This window comes from Theropithecus gelada, chromosome 2 (genome assembly GCF_003255815.1).
Source record: "Theropithecus gelada isolate Dixy chromosome 2, Tgel_1.0, whole genome shotgun sequence".
Taxonomy (NCBI): domain Eukaryota; kingdom Metazoa; phylum Chordata; class Mammalia; order Primates; family Cercopithecidae; genus Theropithecus; species Theropithecus gelada.
The window spans coordinates 54,354,288-54,381,800 of NC_037669.1; the positions used below are offsets into that span (position 1 = coordinate 54,354,288).

At 52.1% G+C, this 27,513-nt stretch overlaps 1 protein-coding gene across 6 annotated transcripts in view; it reads left to right on the forward strand.

Annotated features, from left to right (window-relative positions):
* Positions 1-27,513, forward strand: part of ATP2B2 (ATPase plasma membrane Ca2+ transporting 2) — a 382,654-nt gene that overhangs the window by 284,362 nt on the left and 70,779 nt on the right. For all 6 annotated transcript variants that reach the window (XM_025377226.1, XM_025377224.1, XM_025377229.1 and 3 more), the window contains 3 exons: positions 9,790-9,987; positions 18,185-18,442; positions 19,452-19,577. In XM_025377226.1, the coding sequence (XP_025233011.1) occupies positions 9,790-9,987; positions 18,185-18,442; positions 19,452-19,577 (582 nt within the window). The remainder of the gene's footprint in view (positions 1-9,789; positions 9,988-18,184; positions 18,443-19,451; positions 19,578-27,513) is intronic.

Consider the following 27,513-nt stretch of genomic DNA (forward strand, 5'->3'; position numbering starts at 1 on the left):
AAAATACAAAAATTAGCCGGGCATGGTGGCAGGCACCTGTAATCCTACCTACTCGGGGGGCCGAGGCAGGAGAATCACTTGAAGCCAGGAGGTAGAGGTTGCAGTGAGCCAGGATCGCGCCATTGCACTCCAGCCTGGGAGACAAGAGCAAGACTTCGTCTCAAAAAAATAATAATAATAAATGAAACCAAGGCCCAGAGAGGGGAAGTCACCCGCCCAAGGTCACAGAGCTGGAAGGAGTATTGAGCGAGGTCCAGACCTAGATCCGCTGTACCATTTCATTGCTTTGTCTTGAAGCGGTGTGGCTTCCCACAGTCCCAGCAATGATGCCTGTGCAAGCTACCCATTCTATCTGGCCTCTGACAGGATATGAAGCACGTGGCGCCCTCCTCCACTCAGCCCGTGCCACACACCTTTGTGTGCTCGCGTCTGCACACTCACTCAGCCACATCCTCGAGCATGCATGCATGCGCTAACAGCCTCTCATGGGCACTAAGGCCCATGCCTGCCTTCTGGGTGCCTTGCAGGCTACATTTTAAATACATGAAGCAGGGCCACGAAGCCACCCTTGTGGTTTTTCCTGAGAAAGCACTCACCATTCATTTTATCTGAAATTTCCTGAGCACCCCATTGTCGCAGGGATCAAGCTGGAGTGAATCAGCATTCATGTTGGCTTCCACAGATAGGGTCACTGTGGGGCATTTGGAGACACAGCCTACCCCCAACTAGATCAGGCTGCAGCAGGGCAGGGTGGCCACTGAGTTCTGTGGCAAGAGGCCTGGCTTGGTTGCCTTCCCAGCAGAAGAATCCTGTGCCTCAGTGTGTGCATCTGCATAATGGGTGCTCAACATAGAACAACTTTACCATCTACAGAGTACTGTCAGAGCCTTGGTTCTATGTGATCCTCAAGTCAGACAGCCCAAGGCCCCTCAGAGAAACTCAGTGATCCACTCAAGGTCACATAGGAAGGAAAGGTAGATTCCAACCAGGTCTCCAGATCTGGGTAGGGGTGTGTTGTGGCTGTGATGGTGTTCTCTGACACAAGCTAAGACAGTAGCAACACAGACAGAAATTCCTGGGATGCATATTCCAGGCCCAGAGTAACAGTGGTGGTACAGTGGTGGCAGTGACAGCTGCATCTATCCTTTATGAAGGCCAGTGTCTGCCAAGCACTATTTCCACACATCATATTCCCCATCCTCTGTCAACTCCAGACTGCAGGGGGTGCCAGAGACAGGGCTTTTCTTCCCAGAGGCATTGTCTGTCTGTCCCAAGTCCATTAAGTGGCTCTGAAGGGGGACATGTGGCCACTCATGAGGGCAGGGGCTTCTGGACAACCTCAGCACACACATCCCCGTCTCTGATCCCCAGAGAGGCAGGAGGGGAGGGAGGTTTCCTAAGGGCCTACTGTGTGCTGGTGCGCATTTATTCCCATTTCACGGAGGTGAAGACTGTGGCTCTGAGAGGGGAAATTATTTGCCCAAGGCACCAGCCCTGAACCAAAGAGCTGCTGGGATTTGAACCCAGGGCTGAGGTTACCCATTGGCCTGCTGCTGCCATGCACCATGCGGCTCATCCCAGCTGATGGCCCCTGGCCCTGCAGACAAGGGGCCCAGCTCCCAGCCCCCCACTCCTGGAAACAGTCCTACCCTTGACTTAATTCCACCCCCTCACTGCTACCCTGGTGGCCTGGGTGCCTCTGTTTTCGCACTAGCTCTGAGCAGCAGATGGAGAGTTTGGGGAACATGATTACTGTTGGGTTTTTTTCTTGAAATCATTTGCTCAGGCTGCAGGCAGGTCCACTCAGCCAGACAGTGCCCCTGAATATCAGCCAGCCTCAGTGGGCAGTTAGTGTATTCCTGCTCTCGCCAGGGGCGGAAACAATCTCTGGGGTCCCTTTGCTGGAAATAAAGATGTGCAGCCTCATGGGGCCTCAGAGGAGGCCTCTCCCTCAGGGGAGAAGAGGTCAATGGTTACCTAGATGGCCTGGAAAACTCACTTGAATCCCTCTCAATTGGCCTCTACTTCTGATACAGCCCAGCCTCTTGGTGTGAGGTGCCTCACACATGGGAAGAGCGAAACCCTGCCCTGCCCGCAAGTACAGCACTAGAGCAGAAAGTAAGCCATATGTTAAATGTCTCCATTCCTTCATCTCGCCCCTTCATTCTGACCCCTAACCCAGCCCTGCTCCTGTACCTACCTCAATAGCCCTTTCTTTATTCTGATTAATTAACCACATCCTACCTTCTAAGTGGCTTATAAAAGTTTGTCTCATACAAACTGATTTTAAATGACCTAAGTTAGGTCACTTAAAACAGACAAAGAGAGAAGAGAAGAAATAGGATGCAGATTCGACAGCTTGATACATGCTGCTGAGTCCTCTGGTGCAGCTCCCACAGGTGAACTGCATATTCAGTGCTGAGCTACCAAGCAGGCAAGGGGAAGATGGCAAAAAGATGAGTTACAAGAGCCAAAGTCTCTGTTAGAGAACACTCTCACCCTCACCCCAAAGGCCTCTGTAAGCCTGACCGCATGTGGCATGCTATAAATTCAGTTTCTATCCCAGCCTTTCCTGGCCGTAGGGACAAAGGGTACAATAGATGTGTCCTCTTCCTTGGGGACCATCTGACCCCTCTTCTGAGGAGCAAACTAGGAATGCTTCAGTCACTCTGGCCTTTCCCAAGACCTTTGGAGTTTCTTTTGCCTTCTCAGAGCCCCTCTCCTGACCCACACCCTTTCACCTGATCAACCCTCACTCCTTCTTCCAAGCTCACCCAATTACAACTACACTTCTGCCAGGAAATCCTTCCTGACACTCCTGTCTTCCTTACGATAGTGTCCCCAGCATGTAGAACAAAGTCTGGTTTATAGTAGGTGCTCAATCAAAATTTGGTGATTGATTGAATGAGTAAATGAATGACTGGATGTGCACCATTTTGTATGATCCTAGGTACCTTTTCTACCTTCAGAGGGCCTGAGAAGGGTAGGGGAACTCAGGCCTCCTTAAGACAGGATATTGAGTCTTGAGTGGGGCCTGGCATCTGGTGCAGGACACCCTTAGTGGGCCGTCCAGCTTCTATGTAAACATGCTCCCTCCCTCCTTCCCAGAATAATCCATCCATCCTCAGCTCACCCATTAGAAAGTCCTTCCCTCTCATAATGAGGAGCGCCTCTACCGGGCTGCTGCACCATCTGGAACGTGAGGAGCGCCTCTGCCCGCCCCACCACGGCAACTGTCTGGGAAGTGAGGAGCCCCTCTGCCCGGCTGCCGCCCCGTCTGGGAAGTGAGAAGCGCCTCTGCCCGGCCGCCCAGTCTGGGAAGTGAGAAGCGCCTCTGCCCGGCCGTAGCCCCGTCTGGGAAGTGAGGAGCGCCTCTGCCTGGCAGCCGCACCATCTGGAAAGTGAGAAGCGCCTCTGCCCGGCCGCCCAGTCTGGAAAGTGAGAAGCGCCTCTGCCCGGCCGCCCAGTCTGGGAAGTGAGAAGCGCCTCTGCTCGGCTGCCGCACTCTCTGGGAAGTGAGAAGCGCCTCTGCCCGGCCGTCGGCCGTCGGCCATCGCCCCGTCTGGGAAGTGAGGAGCGCCTCTGCCTGGCAGCCGCCCCATCTGGAAAGTGAGAAGTGCCTCTGCCCGGCTGCCGCCCCATCTGGGAATTGAGGAGAGAGACACTTTCCCCTCCTCCCTCCCCCTCCTCCCGTCTGGGAAGTGAGGAGCGCCTCTGCCCCTGTCTGGGAATTAAGGAGCGCTGCTTTCCGCCCCCCCACTCCCCCGCCACCTCCAACTGTCTGGGAAGTGAGGAGCGCCTCTACCGGGTCGCTGTGTAGCCCAAGTGTGAAGTGACAGCCTTTTGTGTGATCTTTCTGCCCTCCCCAAGTTTGCATTTTCGACATTAAAGTTTACTTTTTAATTTAAAAAAGATAAAAGAAAAAGAAAGTCCTTCCCTCTCATAAAGCCAAAGGCCCCTCCTGTACCTTTTCCTCCAGGTGCCCAGCTCTGTGCTCTGGGGCCAAAGCACAGGCTCCCTTTGCCCCCAAGAGAATCACTGTCCCTCGAGCTTTGCCTAACAGAGCTGAGGTGGGGCTGGAGTTTGTCACTCGGCTCTCAAACATGAGTTCCAACTCCCATAGGTCTGAGCACATGCCCTTGGTGAGCCAGATGTCGGGATTTCTATATGGAATTGACTTTTTAATGTTTGCAATAAATTTCCATTTAAAAAAAAATACCAGGCAGACCAAATGAAACCTCTCTAATGGCCTGAGACTGCAGTTTGCGGGAGCCAAAATTGGCTAAGAAGAGACAGGAAGGTACCCCAAGCAAAGGAATGGGAATGGCCAGGGCAGAGGTTTAGAGGCTGGGGAAGAGCCCAGGACAGTGTCCAGGACAGCTGAATACAGATGCACTTTGAGGCCAAGGCTCCTCAAATACCCGCTGACAGCAAGCAGCCATGACAGCAGGAAGTTCCTATACAGCCAGCCAGTCCCTCACTTTGCGCCATGGCTGTCTTCTTTTACATACGTAGTAGGACACAGATTCTGCCCCCAGTTGAAAAATCTGGACGAGTGTTGGAGTGTTTTTTTACTTTCATAGTAAAAGCACATGCCTTTACAGTTTAGAGAGCTTCACACACATTCCTCTGTGCATGGGTTTCCCCAACCTAGGGGTTGTTTTGTTCCCATTTTATTGATGAGAAAACTGAGTCTCCGAGGGATGAAACTGGCCCAAGCTCACTCACAAGTCAGTGGTAGAACCAAGACCAAAACCTGGCTCCTCACCTAGTGCTCTGACTTCTGCTTATAATTATACAGAAAGAAAATTCACATTTGAAAGTCCACAACCCCACATAGCATCTGGACATTTGTGTTTCACAATTTTCAGGGCCTCGCTGCTTTTGTCCAGTGATCTTTGACACCCTGTATTAATTTTTAATATGCAAAATGGTGAGATGCTCTTTGATCTAAATTGAATCTCAAACGCCATTCATCTCTCACACCAGCCTCTGTTGTTTCTGCTCCCAAAAATATGTGTGTTAATATTCAGCAGAAAGGAAAAGAGACCACAAGATTCAGCTCCTGGGAAGGGCATGACAGGTAGGCTGGACCAGGCAAGCTGTCCCACCTGCAGGTCCTCAAAACCGCTATCTTTAGATACCAAATACCAGAGCCACCAGCCCTAGCCTTCATCCAGACCAATCCTTCATGTCACATGTGGGGAAACTGAGGCCCAGAGAAGGGAAATGGCTTGTCTGCAGTCACAAGGCCCTTTTGCTGTGCCTCTCCTCACCTTGACTGACCCCTTCCTATCTTGTCAAAATCCTGCCAGTTCAAAGTCTTCCTCTCCAGAAGGTCTGGCTTAATCTCCCACCTGGCCTAAAACCTGGGCGGTAATAATGACACAGTGCGCCTACCTGGTTTCAGGCACAGCACTAGGCTCCTTACGTGAGACATCTTGCTGAAGCCTCACCCCAACCCTGTAAAATAGGCACTGCTGTCGCCTGCATTTTACAAAAGCAGAAACCGAGGCAGTGAGAGGTGAAGCACTTACCCAAGGTCACTCAGAGCTGGGATTTGAAATCAAGCCATCCGAGTTCAAATCCCACCTGTGTTCTTGGGGCTTGGTTTCCTCAGCTCCGGCTTGGCTGTTCTTCCGCTGAGAAGAGGGGAGTGAGCAAGACATTGTGGCCACCTCCACCTTCTCAGAGGCCCCCTGTGAGCCTCAGTGCCCAGGGTTCCCATGTTGGACTTTGATTCTGGGATGCTTGTTGTGGAAACTGCCATGGGAACAGCCCTAGCAGAACATACAAATGTTCTTATGCCCTGAGTTGTTATTTCTGAAAAACAGAGGGCCTCTCAGAAGTCTGTGGGGAATGGGCAAGGGCGGGGGCTAGGGAAGGAGCTGCCTGGAAGATGGAGGGAGGGACAGAGAAGCTACCTTACACTGACCCCTCACCCTTCCAGCCACATCGCCCTGTCCCAACCCATAGCCTTGGGGGTCTCAAACTAGCAACTTAGGGGCTGAATCCAGCCCACAGATGTGTTGTACTTGGACCTGGCATGTTTTTAATGGGGAGATTTTACATCAAATTCCAAATGTCCAGCTTCTCTTAGAAGATTGGAAGATCTGCCACACTGGGCCCATATTCCCACACAGGAGCTGAAAAGCAATGGAGGGGCCAAGGTTCTTCACTTTGCTCCAGTTTCTACCACTCCCTAATGTCTCCCACTCACCTACTTCACTCATTCACAAAACCCACCCAACCCCCACACCTGTTCAAATTTGCAGCCCCTACTCTGTCTGCTGTGCCAGGACTCAGGACCTCAATGCCTGGCCTGTGGATTCCCAGCATGACAGAGCCCCAGCATATGGCCTGACTTCCAAAATGGAATACCCACGTTATCAGCTGTTTACACTGTGTGGACTCCAGAACGTCTGAACCATGGAACTCAGAAGGTTCAGAGACTCCCCTCTTGGAATCAATCAGGCAGGGCCCAGAAGGTTGGCCAGCCTCACTTACTTTTTTTTGGCAAAGACCTAATTTGCACCAAATCTTATGAGGAGCTCCAAAATGTGAAAACAGAACCTAGGAAAACCATTTCAGAGCCTATAGATCTCAGAACCCCTGGGATTCTCAGGACCTACCCATCTTATTGAACACTCCCATTGTTGAAATGGGGAAACTGCAGCTCAGAGAAGGGAATTGACTGGCCAAAGCCACAGCAAACTGCCATAACAGGCCAGTATTGGCTGGTCATAGCCCCTCCCTCAGAGGCCCACTGCCCTCTTGAACTCTCCCTTCTCCCTAGACAAAACCCAGCCCAAGGAAAAAGCCTGAAACTCATTCACACCATGGCATCCAGAACTGATGATGGCTTCCCCTCCCAGAAAATCTAAAGGAATTGGAGCTTTTAATTAAAGGAATAAAGGTCAAGTAGAGGAATTCCAGTTGTTGGTTGTGGGTAGAATTGGACAAAAGGAGGAAGACAGGGAAGCTTCCTGCAGTTTCTGGAATCAGTATGTGGATCTCCCAGATGGCCAGCCCAGTAGGGAACAGTGGAGGCAGTGTTCCCACGTGCTTAGATCAAGGCTACCCTGGGCTCTCAGAACCCAGGATCTGCCCCACAGCAGCAGCTTGGTCTTAGGGCAGTTTGTCTCCCCATCTATGAAATGAGCCTAACCTGGCTCTGGGTTCCTTCATTCTCACTACATGCAGAACATGGGATCCCAAGAGCTTGCCTGCACCAACAGGCAGGCTAGTGTGAGGTCTCCTAGGGAGGGAGCCATCCCTGGGCTCCCCCTGTAGATGTGTTCCAGCCAGCCTGGCCCTTGGAGGCTCCTGATGGAGACCTCGTGGTCAGCATCTGAGGAGACTCCACATCTAGAACCCCGGACAGACTCCCAAACCACAGGCTGCTGGACTCCTGGAACCACTGAGCTCTTATGTCCATGGGCAACCAGGTCTGTTCCATGCATATCACAGTCCCCAGAACCTGGCACCAGGCTAGGCCCACAGTGGGGGCTCCAGGAATGCAAACTGAATGAATGAATGAGTGAATGAGGCAACAAACAACAGACTGTTAGAACCCTAAAACCATACATTAGGCCATGAGGTCCCATCAGCCACATGGTCCAGTCCTGCAACCCCAGCGGGCTGGTAGAGCTGTTCGCAGGAGTAGACTGAAGGCCATAGGTCTGATGAGGGGTGTGTGTCCCTCCCTGTCCACCCCCCCATCTGTCCTCACTAAGACACAAGAAGAGCTAGGGTTTGCTGGGTCAGTGACAGGACTGTCATTGCCCGCCTGCAGGGGCCCGTTTGTGCTGCACTGTTCAGGCCAGGCTCGTAATACTCAGACCTGCATTTAGCGGGTGGGACAATTCTAAGGCTTCAGGTGCCAGGCTCTGAGGTACAGGAATCAGACTGGTCTTTGCCCCCAAGGTCCACGGCCCAAGTAGGACACGGGTCCGGGGAAGTGGTAAGCCTGCTGCGGGGAAGGCTGTGGGAAGTAAAGGTAGAGGGCCACTGTCTGCCTGGAGTGGAGGGGAGGCTGCTCAGCAGGGGCCCTTGAGAGGGGCTCACAGTGCTGAGTGGAGGAAAGGCTGTTCCTGGTTTGCTGAACAGCAGGAGTAAAGGCCTGGGGGTGTGACAGGACACTTGTCATGGAAAAATAAAATGGCACACCAGCGACTTGGGGTGGCATGGGGCAGCTTGAAAGGAAGGCTGAAGCAAGAAGAAGCACCGACCTCTGAGGGGCACAGCAGACAGTGGACAGAGGGAGCCCACCCCACCAGAGCCACGCACCTCCTAGTCACACGCCTGAATTTCCTCCATGAGAGGTTCACCCTTCCAGACCCCTCTTCCAAGGTACAGATCCACCTGGGGTTTGCCAATTGTGGGTCGTCCATACCCCAATACCAGGGAGTTTAGGAGGTGACGTATACACAGGAAAACAGTGGCCAGTGCCAGAGCAGGGAAGGGCACAGCACGGGCACAGTGTGGCAGGAGAAAGGCAAAGTGCTGGCCTGCCTCTGCTGGGAGGAAGCCACATGGCAAAAGTCAAGGCTGCAGACACAGGTTGCGGGTCAGACGAGAGGGCCAGAGTGCCAGGCTGGGAAACGTGGGCTTTATTCCAAAGACAGTGAGCAGCCTCCCAATTCTTCCAGACTTGCTAGTCTGGAAGAATTATCTGGAAATGCAGATGGTGGATGGAAGTGGGCCCCTACCACTCTGTCCAGGCCCCACATGATGAGGGGTGCACCTGGCTATACCTCACTCCCTTGTCCAGAAGAGGAGAAACCACCGGTGTCAGCTGCATGTCCACGAGGCACGCTCCGAGCACATTGCAAGGCATCCACGGCGAGGGCCGTCCCTAAGTGGGCACTCTTCTGTCTGGTGGGCTGCTCTGTTCCAGTGTCTGCAACAGTGCCAGGCACTTAGTAGGCGCTCAATAAATGCTCATGGACCACATGAATTACCTCATGTGATATTCACAACCATCCATGGGTTAAGTACAATCACCATCACCATTGCAGAAGAATTTACTGAGGCTCAGAGAGCGAGGGCCATCACACTGGGATTTTAATCCAGGCAGTGGCTTCTGATTCTTCTCTAACCACTGTGAGGCATTCAAAAGGAGGGAGAGCAGAAGGAGGGTACCAGTGTGAGGCGGCTGTAGGAGTGTGGATTCGCTTCCCGTGGCTGCCACAGCAAATGACCACAGACTGATTGTGGCTTAAAACAAGGAAAGTTTATTCTCTCATGTCTCGAGGCCAGAAGTCAGAAATCAGGTGTGAGCAGAAACCTCCCTCTGAAGAGCAAGGAACAATCCTTCCTTGCTTCCTCCAGCGTCTGGTGGCCCCAGGCGTTTCCTGGCTTATGGCTGCATCACTCCAATGTCTGCCTCTGTTTTTACATGGCCATCTTCCCTCTGTGTCTGTGTCTCTTGTAAGGACACCTATCATTGCATTTAGGGCCCAGACAGATAATCCTGGATGTTCTCATCGTGATATCCTTAACTTAAGTTCAACAACAAGACTATTTTCCCAAATGAGGTCACATTCACAGGTTCCGGGGATCATGATGTGGATATATATTTTGGGGGCTGCCGTTCAACCCACTGCACGGTGTCTCTGGCTTTTGGCAGGAGCCTGCTTAGGGCCCAGAACATGAAGAGATGTTGGACTCCTGGGCCAGCCGCCTGCAAGTTCTTGCTCTGTTTCTCCTTCTCTGCCCCTAGATTCCCAGAACACGCCTGCATCTCTCCCGGACCCCCAGGCCAACCTCTCTGCTCTCTGTCCACAGGTTTGCCGGGCACCGCTCCAGACCTGGAAAAAAGAAAGCAAATTTTTGGGCAAAACTTTATACCTCCAAAGAAGCCAAAAACCTTCCTGCAGCTCGTGTGGGAGGCGCTGCAGGACGTGACGCTCATCATCCTGGAGATCGCCGCCATCATCTCCCTGGGGCTGTCTTTCTACCACCCGCCTGGCGAGGGCAACGAAGGTAAGACGGACCTCGGATCCAGGAACTGCCCCGCACACCTGACCACCACATCCACACCGGGGGCACTCGTGGCTCACACAAATAATCCTCTCCTTCCAGGGGAGGAAACCAAGGCCCAAGGGGCAGGGCCCCGCCCATAGCCAACACAGCCAAAGAGTAGCCGAGCCAGGCCTCAGCCCCGTTTTCTCTGTGTGAAATGCACAAGAGTTGGACCAGCAACAGTAATTGTTTTAGTGAGCATTTTTGAGCACTTACAGAGTGCCAAGCCCTGGGCTGAGATGTCGCCCCGGTAACCTCCTGAGGTAGCAGCCATGTTTATGCCTGTTTTAAAGATGAGGAAACCTTGGGTTCAGTGCATACTGCTTGGGTGATGGGTATACCAAATTCCCACAAATCAGCACTAAAGAACTTACTCATGTAACTAAATACTACCTGTTCCCCAAAAACCTATGGAAATAAAAAAATGTAAAAAGAAAAAAAAAAAAAAAAAAACAAAGATGAGAAAACCAAGGCACAGAAAAGGGAGTTACTCTGCTCGAGGTCACCAGCTAATAAACAGTCCTCAGATTTTGCTGTGGAGCTTGTTGAAAACACTGGTGTCAGTCCAGGTCCTAAGAGAGCCTGGTTCTCTCTCTCCAGAGTCCAGGGATGGCTGGATTTTGATAAGCACCCAGGTAAGGGCGACCCTGACATCTGTGCAGGCTGATCTGTTTTATAATTTGCTTTTTCAGTCAGTAGGATATTGTAAATACTTTTTTGTGATTCATTATGATTCAACATTTCCTAATGAATGTGCTGCATAAATAGATAACCCTACTACAGCTTCAGACAAGCAAATTAAAAGTTAATAGCACATAAGAAATAACATTATGGGCCTCATTTTCCCTAAATAAGAAGATGGCCTCTGAGGTCCCTTGAATATTTGTTGCCCTGCCCCCTCCCAAGCCAAAGTTGCCCAAGAAACTGGATAACCAAGTCTATTAGGCCAACTACCTCAATTTTACACATAGTAAGTTGATTTGTTTTCTTTCATGACTTCTTTCCATAGAGGGTTTAAAGACACAAGAGAGATACATCTCACAGCATGCAGTCAAATGGAAAGCCAGACAGAAAAGGAATGGAAGCAAAGAAACCGGCTATAATTGCTGCCATGATTGAGATTTAAATCTGACTTGAGGTTCCTGGCAGCCAAGACAGAAAGGGAATTAGGGTGATTTGCTGTGAATATACTAGAAAGTACCGAATTTTAAAAATAATAATAATAAAACAAAAATGTTTAAATGAAAAAATTAAAAACTAAAAGGTAGATTTGCATAGCTCAAATTATCAACAAGAAGGAAAACTATTTAGGAAGATGACATTTCTCTTTACAAGAATTCTGGGAGGAACTTTCACATAGCACATTATAAGAAATGCACAATGGGCAGCCTTCTTTACAGAAGTTTTACACCAAATATGAAAGAAGATAGTACATGACGACTTGAATAAGCCTTGAACAAAGCTAAGAGTATAACACAAATGCGTAATGATAATACTTCTTACTATTTTTATAGCTACCACTAGTTGGGAGCTATTATGATAGAAGTCCATTTAATTATCAATCCTTACAACAACCCCCAAAACCAAGGCCCTGAGATAGCAAATTGCTTGCTAAGGGCACACAGCTAGAAAGTAGCAGAACCATGACTCAGACCAAAGCATTCTGGCTTCTCGGTCCTGTCCCTCAGCTGCGTTTCCTCAAAGAAGGACAGGACTGAATCAGCCCAGATACGTGGCCTCATGCAACCCAATTCAGCACAAGATTAGAACTCAGATAGCAGGTGGTGGAGGGGGTGGAAGGGTAACATGGACTGAGCTCCTCATGTGTGCCAGGAGGAGCTTCTAACCTCCCAAACAGGTGAGTGCAATCTTCCGTCTTAGAGATTCGGAAACCAAGGCCCAGAGAGGGGAAGGACTTGCCTGCCGTCACAAAACTACCTTAGGCCGTAGGGCAGGATTTTCAACCTGAGTCGGTCTATGGCTCGTTCCACGGCTCTTCCCTGCCTCTAGCCAGGGCACTAGCTCAGGCCACGCCCTCATCCAAGGCAGCTGCACACAATCCAGCTTCACTGGGATCAAAAGTTCTTGGGCTTTGTGACCATCATGACTCCTTCTCCCAAAGCCCATGCCCTGGCCTGAGATCTGAGCTCTGGGCCTTCCATGTTTCCAGGACTCCTGTGCCCCAAGTCAGGCTCGGGCTCCACCAATCCCCAGCCACCAAGTGCAAAAACAAACTAACAAACAAAAAGCCCTGAGGAGACATCAGTTTCACCAGAGAAGTTGACAGGGACAGTTATGTGGCCTTCTTGGCTCCCTTCTCCCTGCACACAGCCTTCCAGAGACTGGGGTCCAGCTGTGACTGAGCACCCAGTACATATGGCACTTTATGTCCGGGTTCTCAGTGAACCCTCACACCCATTTCACAGACCAGGAACTTTCGGCCAAAGATCCCCAACAGGGCCCTCCCTGAGCAACCAGTGTTGAAATTGTGTCATTGCTGTGGTGCTACTGAGTTTTGTTTCAAATCATGAAATGCACCCAATTTCTTTTTGACACCAGCTGCCACATCTTGGAAGGCACCAGAGTCCAGCGATCAGAGCCTAGGCACAGGGCCTGGATCTGCCTGTCTGGCCCTGGACCCAGGCCGGCCCTCCATGCGCTCAGCCTCAGTGTCTTCATCCATAAAATGGGGTGAATGATAGTACTTGCCTTGTGGAGCTCTTGTGATGATTGAAGGAAATAATGCAAAGCACTTAGCATGGAGCCCTGAGCCAACTTCAGGAAGCAGGTGTCCCCATGTGGCCGATCGCTCCTGGTTTCTGGAAAAGTGACCACGTTCTTTTCAACACCCCACAATTCTAGTATCCTCTACTGCAATGCGGGGGTGGACAGTGTGAGCGTATTAGAGTCACAGGTTCCAAAGCCCCAGCACCTGTCACTCTTGCCTCCAGCCCCTGTCATGTTGAGTCCTCAGAGGCCCACTGCCCGCCTCCGCCCCAGGTCTAAAGATCCAGAAGTTAGAGCCTGAGCCAGGCAGAGAGCCTTGCTTCTGAGAGGGCAGGCAGCCCTGTGCGCAGAACAGACTCAGGAAGTTCTACAGAAGGAGCAACACCGGCCCTGTCAGCAGAAGGAAGGAAGCAAGGAGGGAGCGCAGGCTAGGGGGAAGAAGGAAAAGGAAAGGAAGAAGGAAGGCAGGGAGGGGCTTATTTATAACCTGGCACCCATAGGAAAGATGGGCAACATTCCACCACCGGCCTTACCAAATCCCCAGTGCTCACGTTGTTTGAACTCGTTCAGTTTTATTTCTCACTTGCCATTATCTTAAATGCCTTGGAATGGACATCCTCAGCCCTGAGCTCTGATGCTAGCCAGGTACACGGCATCCCCACCCCCACCCCATCTGGCAGGTGAGGGAACTGGAGCTCCAAGAGCGGAGGGTGGGGACTCACCCAGAATTGTGGCCTGGGCCCCCAAGTCAGGCCTCAGGCTTCCCGCACTGGGGACAAACTCAAGAGCCAGGGATGAAAAACCCACAACTGGACTCATTCCAGGATCAGGTCTGGGGGCAGGCAAGGAATACAGCATGGTGGCAGCACTACAGGGCTGACCGCCCCCACCAGAAGACACATCTTTCCGAGAGGGAGGCCTGCTCTTAGCAGATGACAAAGCAGGGCCTTGGGACCCAGTGAGATGTGGGTTCAAATCCAGGTGCAGCAGCTCCCAGCCAGAGACTGCCCCTGCCCAGGCCTTACCTTCTCCCTCTGTCAGACAGGGCTGGTCACTGGCAATGTTGATGGGTGGAATTAGAGTCACACATGCAATGAGTGTATGAGTTTCTCGCTGTGCCTGGCCCATCGTAGGTGGTTAGTAGATACAGTCATGTGTCGCTTAACAACAGGGACATATCATGTTCTAAGGCAATTTCATCATCATACCAACATTGTAGAATGTGCTTACACATACCTAGATGGCACAGCCCACTACACACCTGAGCTGTATGGTGCAGCCCGTTGCTGCTAGGCTACGCACCTGCACAGCGTGTGACCAGACTGAATCCTGTAGGTAGTTGTAGCACAATGGTGAGTATCTATGTATCTAAACACGGAGAAGGTACAGTGAAAATACAGTATTATAATATTATGAGACCACTGCGGTTAAATGCAGTCGGTCAGTAACAGAGACAGCCTCACACAGCGCATGACTGTGTTTGCTGAGTGACCACAGGGCCCTTGTCCAGCGGTGACACTGTTGCTATCTGTACACACTGTCTAGTTTTACCTAATGCCTAACTCCTGGGGCTCTGCCCCACATGTCATCTCATCCTTTTCCCTAAAACCATTGGGCCAAGCTGGGCCAGGCTGGGCCGGATGCCCCCTGATGAGCAGGAGTGAAGAGGTATAAAAGCATCCCCTAACTTAAAGCCAGGAACCCTCGTTTGAGTCCTGGCTATATCACTTCCTGGTGTGTAACCTTGGGAAGGTCTTATCTCATACTCATCACTCGGAAAGCAGTTGGGGCAGGGCTGTGGGTGCTGTAGCACTCTGCAGCCTGTTAGTCCTCTACCAACATCATTTTGTACATGAAGAATTACCTGGCTCAGAGACCTCTAGGCACGTGTCCTAGGTCACACAGCGTGTTCATGGCAGGGCTAGGATTGGCACACTCAGTGCCCCTAACCCCCTGCTGGTGACAGCTCCCCTAGTGTCAGAGTGCCAGCAGAGTGACAGGCACATAGTAGGTGTTTAGAAAATGTTTATGGCTCAACTAGTTTTGAGGATCTTTGTTGGATACCAGGCCCTGGTAGCCATCTGGGAGGCAGATTCCCCATTGTACTGGTGAACATGCAGACAGGCCCAAAGAGGCCAAGTGGGTTCCCCAAGCTTACACAGACAGGGAGAGGCCACACCCTCTACAGCCCCAGGTCCAGGGAGAGCAGTTGCAGTTGCCTGGACCCTATGGCCACAGTCTCCAGATCCTGTCCCTGCCCCAGTCCAAGGGAGCTCCAGAGGAGACCTCAGCGGGACCCACCCTCTCCCCTCTTCCCTCCCCTTCCTATTCTCTTCTCCCTAATTGCTCCAGGGGCAGCAGGAGTTGTTCCTAGGGTCGGACAGCTTCCAGGTGGCCAAATCCCTGCCCCAGTAATCTGCACTCCCACTTTCTAGCCATCCCTGGGCACCGTGTGACCATCAGACAGTTCTCTGGAGATAAAAGCTAATCGGCTTTTGCTGGCAGAGTGAGTATCCTCCGAGGCCCAGAGGGTTCCTTGGTGTTGAGTCAGCAAGGGCAGCAGGTAGGGCTGGGAGTTGGAATGGGGCAAATCCCACTCAGTCACTGTGCCCTTGGCTTTCAGAGGCCAGTCCAGGGAAAAAAGCTAATGAAAAGGGGAGAGGACCAACTTTTACCACGTATCTATCACGTGCCAGGCCCTCCCTGGGGTTATCCCACTTCACAGCTGTCTAACCTGAAGCTCAAAGAGGCCAAGTCACTTACCTGAAGTCACACAGCAGAGGCTGGACTTGAACTAGGTCTTTCTGATTCCAGAACCCGAAGGTTTGTCATTGCTCTAAGTGTCCAAATGCTCCTGTAGCTGCTGTAATGGGGGCCTCATTGAGGAGGCACACAGCAGGGGAAATAACAGCCTTCCCGTTTCCAGAGCACATAGCCAGGGGCAGGGGATAATAAAGGTCTTGAAAAATGCAGCATGGGGCTCTGTAATCCCACTCCTTCCCCCTCCCTGCCCCTAAGCCCCAAGATAATGCATTTCCATATACTGGATTTCTGTTTAGCAAGGTTCACCTATGTTTCCCAGTCTTTGGAGTCTCTATTGGTGTCATTCATGGTGGTACAGGAGGCACCATTCACCATTTCCTCTGCTCCCATCATCGTATGTCACTCAAATCTAGCAGGAGCCCCTTCTGTAATGTGGGCCTCAGGGCTTCATAAAGCCGGGCTGTGGAACTTGAATGCAGTAATGCTCACCCACACACTGGAAAATAAGAAGCACCAGCTTTAACTGAGCATTTACTGTGTGCTCACTGCAGTGGGTATTTTACCTGAAGGCTCTCTCTTAAGCCTCTCAACCACCTTATGAGAGAGCGCCTGCCATTTTGCAGATGAGGAAAACCAAAACAAGGCAGGCACAGTGGTTACATGGCAAGTTCATGGGCACCCAGCAGTTAGCGCAGCTGGGATTCAAACGTGGTTACCGTTAGCACAATTATGATTACCATTACTCCAAGCCTGGTCCTGCTGAACAGTTTTAAATTACTGGAAAAGTCTGAAACTCCCAATGGGGGAGAAAAGTGACTTGGGAACCCCACATGATAGCGTTGTTTCCTGGCCCGAAGGGAACGGCTGGTTCAGTGCAAGACCTGGAATTTTCCAGTAGCACATGCAGCTGGGCCGCAGTGATTCCGTATCTCCCCAGACTTGGGCCCCACCCTTCCAGGAGCCAAAAGCCCATAAACATTCCTTGAGTGTCACTTGGCCTTCTTGTCATGTTGCTTCTGACCCCTGGCTTTCCAGAAGCTTCCACCGGGGTCTCTTGAAGCTTCTGTTCTCTGTTCCTTGAGACAGACTGGATTTCCAGATGCTCAGCCATGAATCTTTGGCAAACACATGGCAGAGGGGACTGCTGGGCTCGGGGAGAGTGAACAGGCCAGGTCTGGTGTCAGATTCCAGACCTGGATAAATTCCCATTATCTGCTGTGTGACCGCAGGTAAGTCTCTGCTTCTCTCTGAACAGCCCCCTTAAGGGTTAAAGTGAATGCTGGGTGCACAGCAGGCCTTGCAGGGTATCCAGTGCCCCACCTGGCCCCTGTGGAGGGGAACTGCTCTGAGTTTTCCAGGAAGGATGGTCAGATGCTGCTGGAGATTCCTTTCCATGGAAATGGCCGCTCCCCAGGTCCCAGGGGAAATGAAGGCTGGGTGTGTCCTGACTGTGGCACCTCACCTCCTGGGCCTCCACCTCTTGCTTTCAGGATCCTTGTGGGGATGGGAAAGGGGCATGGAAGGGCCGTAGGCCCAGCACTGCATGGGTAGGACCTGCCTTTGGGTCTGATGCCTTCAGATCTGATGTGCTTAGGTTCTTCTTTTTCTCTTCACCCCATGGGCCAGGCAGACCTCGAGAGTTTTGAGGGCCTAGACTGGGAGGCTTAGTGGTGCAAGGGTGTGGGATGCAGGGTCACTGTAGGTCAGACAGGTGGCCTGCAGCTCAAGCATCAGTGTCCTCACTGTGGAGGGCGGCTCACTCCTCAGCTGACATCTGACAAGGACTGAGTTAGAGAACCTCCTGTGCGCTGAGGTCTGGCCAGGAGTTTCCCCCTTCCTCTCCCTGAGCCCCAGAAGGTGGTCTCAGTGATCCCTATTTTGCAGATGAGGCCACTGAAGCTGGGGAAGGGCAATGACTTACCCAAAATCATGCAGAGGCAGCAGCAGGATTAGAACCAGCTCATCTTCCCAACCTGCCTAGGCAATGTAATGAGACTCCAACAGAAGAGGACATCAGCAAAACTGCCTTCTCAGACCCTCAAGCACATGCAGTATTGGCTGCCTTTGTTCTGGGAAAAAAAATGCCTCGCTTCCTCTCTTTTCTCATGAATTAGAGAAAATTCCTTGTCTTTTCTCATCAATTAAATTATCTTTTCTCTCCTCTGTGCCTTGTCTGTGCTGTAGAGTCCGTGAACTTTACCACATTGAATTTCAACTCTCACAATAGGTTCCCGAGATAAAGAATATTCTTCTCATTTTACCCAGATGAGAAAACGAGTTTCAGAAAGGGAGTCATTTGCCCAAGATCTCACAGCTAGAACAAAGGCAGAAAACTGAAGGGGCTAAGATGGTGGGCTCTGAAGCCAGACTGCCAGGGTTCATATTCTAGCTTCCTACTTGCCCTTCATAGCTTGGGCAAGTCACTTGACCTCTCTGAGAAACCTCAGTTTCCACATCTGTGAAATGGGCAGTGTGAGTCCCCTCCCTATGAGACCATCTGCGTGAAGTACTTTCCACAGGGTTTGGTACCCAGACACACTGAATCAGTGGATAATTATCATCTGATTCTTAACACTTGTTACTTGGCAGAGCTGAGCTGTAAATCCAGCCCATGAGGCCTCTCCTGCCTGGCTGACCTCACTCTGCCTGCTTCTATCTGGTCTTTCAGGATGTGCGACGGCCCAGGGTGGGGCAGAGGATGAAGGAGAGGCAGAGGCAGGCTGGATCGAGGGGGCTGCCATTCTCCTCTCAGTTATCTGTGTGGTCCTGGTCACGGCCTTCAATGACTGGAGCAAAGAGAAACAGTTCCGGGGCCTGCAGAGCCGCATCGAGCAGGAACAGAAATTCACCGTGGTCCGGGCTGGCCAGGTGGTCCAGATCCCTGTGGCTGAGATCGTGGTTGGGGACATAGCCCAGGTCAAATATGGTAAGTGTCCCAGCCACAGAGCCAGGTTCTAAAGCTGGATTATAGGCAGAGGTGGGACAGGCCAGACTGATGCAAAGAGATTGGCTCAAGGAAGGGGGTGCCTTCCTGAAGGCTGAACCCAAACCAAGATGTCTTCTGAGATCCTTTAGGAGGTAGAAGGGTATGTCCTGGAGGGGGTACAATCCCAGAATCCATTTAAATCAGAAATGACAAGTACATGGCACATGTGCCACCACTCTCCAAACTTCCACCCATAGCAGACATTACTAATCAGTCACAGCTCAGAGCCTGCATACAGCCGCAGAAGCCTTCTCAGCACAGCATTCCAACAACCACTAATGCTCAGAATGGGTTTATTAGATGAAATCTGTTTCCCATCCCTGATTTGGCTGTTAATGGATGCTTGTTGGGCTAGAGGAGATGTTAGAAAGCCTATAAGTGGATAACTGAATATTCTGGACTTGTGCTACTGCCATGGAGAAAATGGGCAGGCTGGCACCAAAGTGAGTTTGAGCCAGATATGTCCTAGGTAAGTTGAGGCAGAAGGGTAGAGATTGGAGTGCCCCTCCTCACTCTGCCATAAGGGACTTGATTTCCCCTTGACAATGTGACTTGGTTGGGGCCTTCTCTACCCAGCCAAGACAGACTGGTTCCTTCCAAAAGATTTCCCCAAACCATAACTGAGACTAAAGAAGAATGAATTGTTGGGAGACCTGCACTCCAAGGTCAGGTGAGGTCAAGAGAAGCACTTCATAAAGTACATGCCTACTTGAGCGAGGGTTGCAGGTCCCCAACCTCAGCCCTCCAGGCCTTGTGCTGTGCACCTTAGCTCCAGTCTTGAGCTATACATGGGCCGTCTGTGGGCACCATCTTGGTTCCTACACCCTGTGAGCTCTAGGCATTCTATCCCTGATGGCAAACCTTCCCTGGTAATCGCACCTTTAAGGGAATGTTCCAGCCTTCTAGCCACCTGAGAGCCTGCTGACTCCCCTGCCCTTCCTCTTGCCAGGTGACCTCCTCCCTGCTGACGGCCTCTTCATCCAGGGCAATGACCTCAAGATTGATGAAAGCTCCCTAACCGGAGAGTCTGACCAGGTGCGCAAGTCCGTGGACAAGGACCCCATGCTGCTGTCAGGTGAGCTTCAGCCTGATGTTGGGCCCATTCCCGTCGCCATGCACAGGGGATGCTTGTGTGTCCCCTTCATGAGGCTGAAGGGACTCAGAGACTTTGATCCTTGGCTCTGGTATCTCCAGCCAGCTCAGCCCCAAGTGAGAACTCCCTTCCTTTTCCCTCACAAACACACATTGAGCCTACTGTGCACTCAGCAACCCGAGCCCTGGGGAGACTGCAGTGAATAAAATAGACAAAGCATCCCTTCCCTCATGGCATTGGCCTTCTAGTGACTTGGTTTACTAAAAAGCTGAACACTGAAACCCACTCTCATCAGAGATGAGACAGAATCAGTCAGGTGATAAGCGTTCTGGCCATGGCTGTGTGCCAGGCACTGGGCCCGCACTGGGGCTGCAGCAGTGAGTGAGGCAGGAAAGGCTCAGCCCTGAGGAGCTTGTGGCGGAGCGAGGAGCAGGGAGGAGATGTGAAAATTCCTGAGCAGAGAAGTGTGTGAAGAAAACAAACAGGGCACAAGGTGTACTGAGTGTGGGTGATGAGGAGGAGCTGGCCTTGTGAATATCCGAGGAAGAGCACACCAGGCAGAGGAAACAGCAGGGGCAAAAGCCCAGAGACAGGACCGGCTGGAGGCTGCAGTGAAATAGAGTGGAGAGGCCAGAGGTCAGGCCTCATGGGCCATGGTCAGCAGTTTGGAAATTGTGATGAGGATTCTCTGGAACGGTTTTAAGCAGTGAGCTGATCATGTTTACATTTTTACAAGCTCACTCAGGGGCAGAGAAGAGGTGGGGAAACCCTGCAGGGGTGACACACTAGCCAGGTGAGACCCCTTTTCACAGGGACACCCAAAAGGCCTTATTGGCCAGCAGTGCTCAGCAAACACCCTCTGCAAAGCTACTCTGGGTGTTTAGGCCAAGTGCTGGTACTATCTCCACCCCCAATTCACCAGTGATTCAGGCCCAGCACCTGCCTATGGGAGCCCCCAGCCTAAATGGCCTTGGGGATTCAGGCCTACCAACAGCTAATCCTACAGTAGACGTGTGAGGAAGGTGTTGTGAGAAAGCCAAGGAAGAAGCAGAGCTCCCTGGAGGAGGTAGTGTTGAGCTGGGTTTTAAAGGATGAATAGGAGCTTTCCAAGTCCAGTCGTAGAGAAACGGCCCTCCTAGCAGAGGGAACCACGTACAAAGGCACAGAGGTCTGAAAGAGTGTGGAATGTCCTGGAAATACAAACAGGTCTGCAGGACAGGATGGTAGGAGTAAGAGTAGAGGTGGGGGCATTTATTTATCCAGCATTTATTTAACCAACAATTGTTAAGCACATACTGTGTGCCACTAGTTAAGGGAACAAACAAGGTCCCTGCTGTCCTGGAGCTTAGAATTTAGTAAAGGAGAGAACCAGTAAAGGAACAAGCCAGCAAATATGCAAGGTAACTTCAGATAATGGTAAGTCAGATGAAGATGTTCCACCATCATAGTGAGATATAGAGACCTGCAGGGAAGGCACAGGAATCTGAGTTGGTCAAGGAAGGCCTGTCTGAAAAGGTTGCATTTGACCTAAAATCAGAACAATGAGAAGAAAGTATTCCAGGCAGACAGACAGCAAGTGCAAAGCCCCCAGTGTCTCACTGAGAAACCATGGAATGCCCCAAATGACCTCTTAGAACATAGGGCCACATGAGAGTTCAATAAATTGTTACGGCCCTGTGGCCCTGGTCCTGCCCTCTGGGATGAAGTGGTTGACAGACAGAGCATCCTTGGGGGCAGTGGCCAGGTAAGTCCTCTGGATGTGTGGAAGCCCGGGGCAGGCATGGGCCTGAGAGCATGGAAACTTCAGACAGTTTGGAGAAGAGGGAAGAGGGGAGGATGCTGGCAGGAGGCTGGAGAGAGAATGTTCAGAATCACTGGCCTGACAGCATCACAAACCAGCCAAGGAGGAGGGCACAGGTGCAGAGAGACCCTGGAAAAGACACAATGGGCAGAGATGGGTGGGAAGCCAACCATCCAGCCTGGAGTGAGTCATAGGGTGGCTGCGTCTAGGAGCAGGGGCAAGAGGGCCCAGAGGGAACACAGGTGCCAAAAATAAGACAGTGCTGAAGGCAGAGGATGGGAGCAGGAGATTTCAGGATGATATTTCAGTTGGCTGTGTATGCCAACTCTGTCAAGAAGCCTCAAAACTTGGAGAGGCTGGGATGTCTCCAGGGAGGCCAGAAGTCCCAGGAGACCAAGAGATCCTACAGGAGAGCTGAGGCCTGCAGGCCCTTGGAGACTCGGAAGAGAGCTCACCCCTTAGTGGGGAAGGACAAGCGGACTGAGGACAGACAGAAGGCATTCCAGGTCTCAGCAGGGATCCCAGTGAGTCCCGTGAAGCTGGGGCTGCTGGGGTCAGCATTGGTCTTGGCAGGATTCCCAGTCATCTTGGAATGGTGGCCTGTGAGCACTGAGATGAGAAAGGAGTGGCTGCAAATAGCCACTACAGGCCCTGGAGCCCAAGTTGAACCAGCGGCTTTGGTCTGAATCTAGCTGGAAGCCTGGGTAGATGGAATAGGCCTGGGGCCTCTGGGTGTCAGAATACGTCAGCCAACGTCTCCAGGATGTCCTTGTGGACAGGAAGGAGAGGGGCATGTGGGAACCTGGAGATCTCGGTGGGTTCTTGCTGGTTCTTGGGTTGCTAGTAATCTGGTGGATGGTTTCTAGTGACCTTCCCTGGAGCTCTGTCCTGTTGCAGTGTGCAAAGTGTTCCCATCAGTCTCTCAGAGCCCACAAGTGCAGGGGGGTGGCAAAAAGAAAGCAACTGTCAGGATCCAGAAAGATGATCACAGGATGCAGGATGAACCAGATGGAAGAAAGTGAAGCTCCATGGCGAGCCTGAAGCCCTAGCATCCGAAATCCAATTGCATGAGAGTCAGCAGGGCAAGGGAGTGTGGCTCAGCTCAAACTCATAGGGAGAAACTGAGAAAGGGGCATAGCTGGCTCCATAGAAAGTAGTATAATTGGAAAGCGAATTCTGTAACAGTGGGGACCATTATAGGACAAAAGAGGCTGCCTGTAAGATAGTGAGTTCCCCGTCACTGACTGTCTATGAGCAGGATGTAGACAGGCTGCGGGTGGGGATGTTGGAGAGTGACCCACTGAGTGGGTACTGCATTCAGCGCCCCTCCCAACCCTGAGAGTACGTTCACCATGCCCTGTCTCCCACTTTGCCTCTACTGCTGATCCACCTTGTCTTGCTCCCTTCAATCTGCCTCTGCTGAGGCTGTCCTCTCTTCCTAGTCTTGTTTCTTCCTCTTTGCCCACTTAACTTTTTCCCATCTGCTCAAGCCCCACCTCCTCCATGAAGGCTTCCCTGACCACCATTGCCCTGTGGCAGTCACCCCCTGAGCACCTGGGACCCACCTTTAGCCTGTGACACTCCACTTCATGCTTGGCCCAAACAGACACAGCCCCATCATGGTGACTGAGTTTTGCACTGCACAAACCATCTCAAATAAAATGAAGAACAAAATTCATAGACCATCCCACCACCCAATCAGATCTCACTGGTCGCACTTTTATAGGCTCTGCTGTCCTTGGCCACATGCAGGTACACAACACGACCAGGATGTGTTTCGGCATCAATCCTCTTGCCCACACAGGTCTGGGCAGCCGGGAGCTCTAAGCTGGAAGCTCTCAGAAGGTTGTGCCCAGCTCACCCCTGGGCCCTGCAGACCTTAGGCTCTGTCCTCCAGAGTGAGTGGGGAGAAGCTGTGCAGAGTGGTAGAGCAGAGCGTCAGGCTGAGCTGAACAGGACCTGAGCTCTCAAGCGAACTTGCTGTGTGGCCTCGGGCACATGGCTTTACTTCTTTGAGCTCATTTCCCTGGGAGGACGATAAGAATGTCGTTCATGATATGATGTAAGTGGATCCACTAGCATAGTGCTGCACAGGGAGGCTCAAGATGAGTTGGTCCCCTTCCCCATTCCTTGGGTGGGGCCTGGACTTGGGGGTGAAACAGACTGAGTTCCAATCCCAACTCTACTCCTCCTTAGCCAGGGACTTCCAACGAGCTTCTCCCCCTTCTGATTATGGCCCCAGCTCATGAGGTTGTGTTGAAATCTGGAACCTCCAGAAATATCCATTTCCCCCTCTCATCCTTCATCTCAAATATCTCCCCTTTCCCACCTCTCTGGGCTACCCCCTTCCTCTCCATCATCCAACTCCTCCCTGCCTTCGGCCTGCAGTAGCCTGCCTCCCCCAGGGGGTGTTCCTTGATTAGTTTCTTCCCTGGTGTTGTGAACTCCCTGCATAACAGCCATATGAATGCTCATTTTTGTGCACAACCAGCCACCATGGGCCCTTTACATGGGCGGGGAGGCCTTGCTGGGCCTTCCAGTCTGATGATCCTTGACGAACAACATAGAGGGACCAGGCTGGGGACACTTGTGGGGTCCTTATGGTGGTTGAGAAAGCCATAGTGTCATCTCATGCGCTGGTTCAGCTTAGAAGAGGGCAGAAAGCACTCAGTTCTGGTCAGTTGGTCCAATCATGCTTGGCCCGTGACGATGGACAGGTCCCTTCACCTCTCTGAGCCTCTGTGTCTCTGTCAGTGCAATGGTGGAGCTGGTGGGGCCCCCACTGCCTACCCCACAGGGCTGTTGTGGGTACCCCAGGCATGCACACATGTGGCTGTCCTTTGCAAACAAACCCTGCAGGTGTGAGGTGCTGTATGGTGTAGAAGGAACGTGGCATTTGGAGGCAGAACACCCAGATTCCAGCCCTCCAACTGCTCCCACTGTGGCCTCTGCCCCTCAGAACCTCAGTTTCCCCATCTGACAAATGAGGGCAGACCAGCCTTCAGAAAGACTCAAATGACTTCAACACTCAGGGCACCTAGGAAGTCACCAAAACTAGGCAGGTTTCCCCCTACCTTACTTACTGTCTGCCAAGGACAGACAGGCAGACACAAGCCTGTCTGGTGTATCTTCAGGTGGCACAGAGTAAAAATGTTCAGAAATTGCAAATTCGTATGTCTGCAGGGCCAGGGCCAGGTAGGGAGAGCACAGGTGCCAAACCCAGACTGCAGCTGCTTCCCGTTGCTGCCTGCAGAAGTGCCAGCCCAATCTGACCTCAGTGCTCGCTCTGCAAGAGGAGCCAGAAATCCAGATTTCCCTGTACAAGCTCTCGATGTTTAAGTATTAGCAAGAAATTCCCATTTTTTAAAGTCCCTATGGGTCAAGCCACATATGGGTGAGACCCAGAGTGCAAATTCTGACCTAGGCCTATTTTTTAGCTTTGTGTTTTAAGATAATTTCAAACTTTCAGAAAAGTTGCAAGGATGGTACAAAGAATACGGGCATGCCCTTCGCTCTGATTTGGCTGTTGCTAAACTTTTGCCCTCTTTGCTCTCTGACAAATCTCACTCTCCCCCTCATCATGCAGATGTGATGGCCTTCTCCCACTAGACACTGCAGGTGTATCTCCCAAGAGCAAGGGTATTCTCATGCATAACCACAACAAGCCATCAATTCAGGAAACTTGACATTGATGCAGTACTGTTACCTGCTGTGCCATCCATATTCACATTCTGCCAATTGTGCCTGCAGCATTCTCCAGGCCAGGATCCTTGTGGGGCCCTATGTGCCACTGGGATATCCTGCCTCTTTGGTCTCCTTTCACATGGAGCAGCGCCTCATCTTTTCATTGTCTTCCTGGAAAGCCAGTGTTTTTTAAACCCTCCCAGGTCATGAACTTCCGTGAGAGTTCCACTAAAGCAGTGATCCCAGATGCCCAAACGCCTGATCTTGCAGCATTTCAGGGGATTCGATGATCCCTAGAGGACCCTGGTCCTATCCCAATTTGCAGCTGAGGAAACTGAGGCCCAGATCAGAAGTGTAAGGCCCCACAGAGGTCAGGGGCAGGGTGGGAGCCAGACCCCAGTTCTGGGCTCTTCCTGTAGCCCCTATGCAGAAGCCTGCCTCCAAAGACTGAATGGACTTGATTTCCCACTAGGGTGGCCTTTTTGAAGCATCTTGTAGTAACTTCCACTGGGAAATGCAGTACTAGACTAGACGCCATCAATGTGGCAGTGAAAGGGGCTAGAGCCAGGGGGCCAGGATGGCGGGGCTGTCTTCAAAAAACAGCAAGGCCTGGCTCCAGCAGGCCCAATGGCTCAACCCCTGCAAGACCCCGACATACCCTCCCCCCTTACCCCTGCCAGCCAGAGCACTAACAGCATGAGGTCATGCAGGACATCGGTAAACCCTCTGCCCACATCCCAGTGCCTGCTGCCCACCCCACCAAGCAGAAGGCCAGGCATGGGAGAGCCGGACCTACCAACACTGCCACCGCCTCCAGGGAGCCTAGGATGACACCGTGACTGCAGAAGGCCCAGTATGCTACTCGGCCCGCACTCTCTCCATTACACTACCCTGCCTCTTCTCCATGAGAGGCAGCGGGGTGTAGTGGATAGAGCACGGGTTCAAGTCCCGGCTCCACCACTCACAGCTGTGTGACCCTGGGCCATCACTCAAGCTCTCTGAGCCAGAAAGTGGTGGGCAGAGGGGCTGGGGATTGAACTTGCGCCAAAACCTACCTCACAGGGCTGTTGTGAGGAGGACACTTTGCCTACTGCCTCGTGCTCTGTGAGCGTGTGTTATTAACTGCATTAATAACAATAATAATGGAAGAACTGTGTCTGGGCTGGGAATCATATTGGCTTTGTTTGGTGCTTGTGCCTGGAGGCAGATAGTATCCCCCAGAAATGGCCTCTATCCCTTCTTCACAGCCTCTCCCCACTGAAGGAACCCTTTTAGAGGAGATGACCTCTCCCCTCTCCCTGTCCAGAAAGAGGCCTGGAAGGTCACACCCAGGAGATCAAGGAACCCTAGGTCCAGTGCCTACTGTCCTACATCCTCTCTAACTTCAGTCATTCACCCTCTCTGGGCTCAGAAACCCCATTTTGCAAAAGGAGGCTTCCCAGTTCTGCTACCTACAGCTCAGCATATCCCACGAGCCACCACAGAAGGCTTTGGCTCCAAGACTGCCACCATCTGGACCAGCTCAGGGCTGGTCCTGCTGTTCAGGACAGGCCCAAGGCCAGATGGGCTTTGAGCCTGCAGCTGGGAAGGTCCTGGCCATTCTCTGCTGCCAGGTCAGAGACCAAGGAACATCCCCTCCACAGGACTAGGACAGGGGCAGAAGCTTGGGCAGGATGGGACAGACAGTCCCATCCACGGAAACCACAGTGTTCCCTGAGCCTGGGCTCCCTTTTCCTCCTACCCATGGGATGGCTGGTAGCTCCCCACCGCTCTCCAACCCCGCTCTCGCTCCTCAGGGCTGCTCCAGGCAGCTCTCCCACCAACTTTGTCCCCAAGGTGGAAAGAGCACAAGATTGGAGCCACAGACCAGCTTCCATCCCAGCTCTGCCTTCCTGGGCTGAATACAGAGGTGACTCCCTGAGCTGCTGCCCTATCTGTGAAATGGGGTGAGGCTGACCACTTCACAGACTGTGGCAGCTGAGCGAAAAGTGGCTCAGATGGAACTTGACACATCATGAATGCTCAGAAGATATTCTCTTCCTTCCTCCGCCTCCACCCAAAAATACTCTCAGTGGCTCCCTATTGAACACCAAGCAAAGACTCCGCTCTGTCACTCTCCGCTCAGGCACCTTCTCCCTTAGTGGGCGCTGAGCTTTGGCCCGGCCGCCCACCGCCATCATACTGGGACACCTCCCACTTTTGCCTGGCTGTGTCCCCTCCGGCCTGCCACATCTTTTGGTTGATTTTGTCTTGCATTGCTGTGGATCTGTGTGCCTATCTGCTCTCCTTGACCCCAGCTAGACTGTGAGCTCCTGGAGGGCAGGGACCACAGGGGGCCCTCCCACAGGCCCAAGAGCCTGGCATGGAGTTGACACCCCACCATGTCTGTCCATCAAGTGAAGGACTGTGGAGCTGTCCACCAGAAGGGGGTGC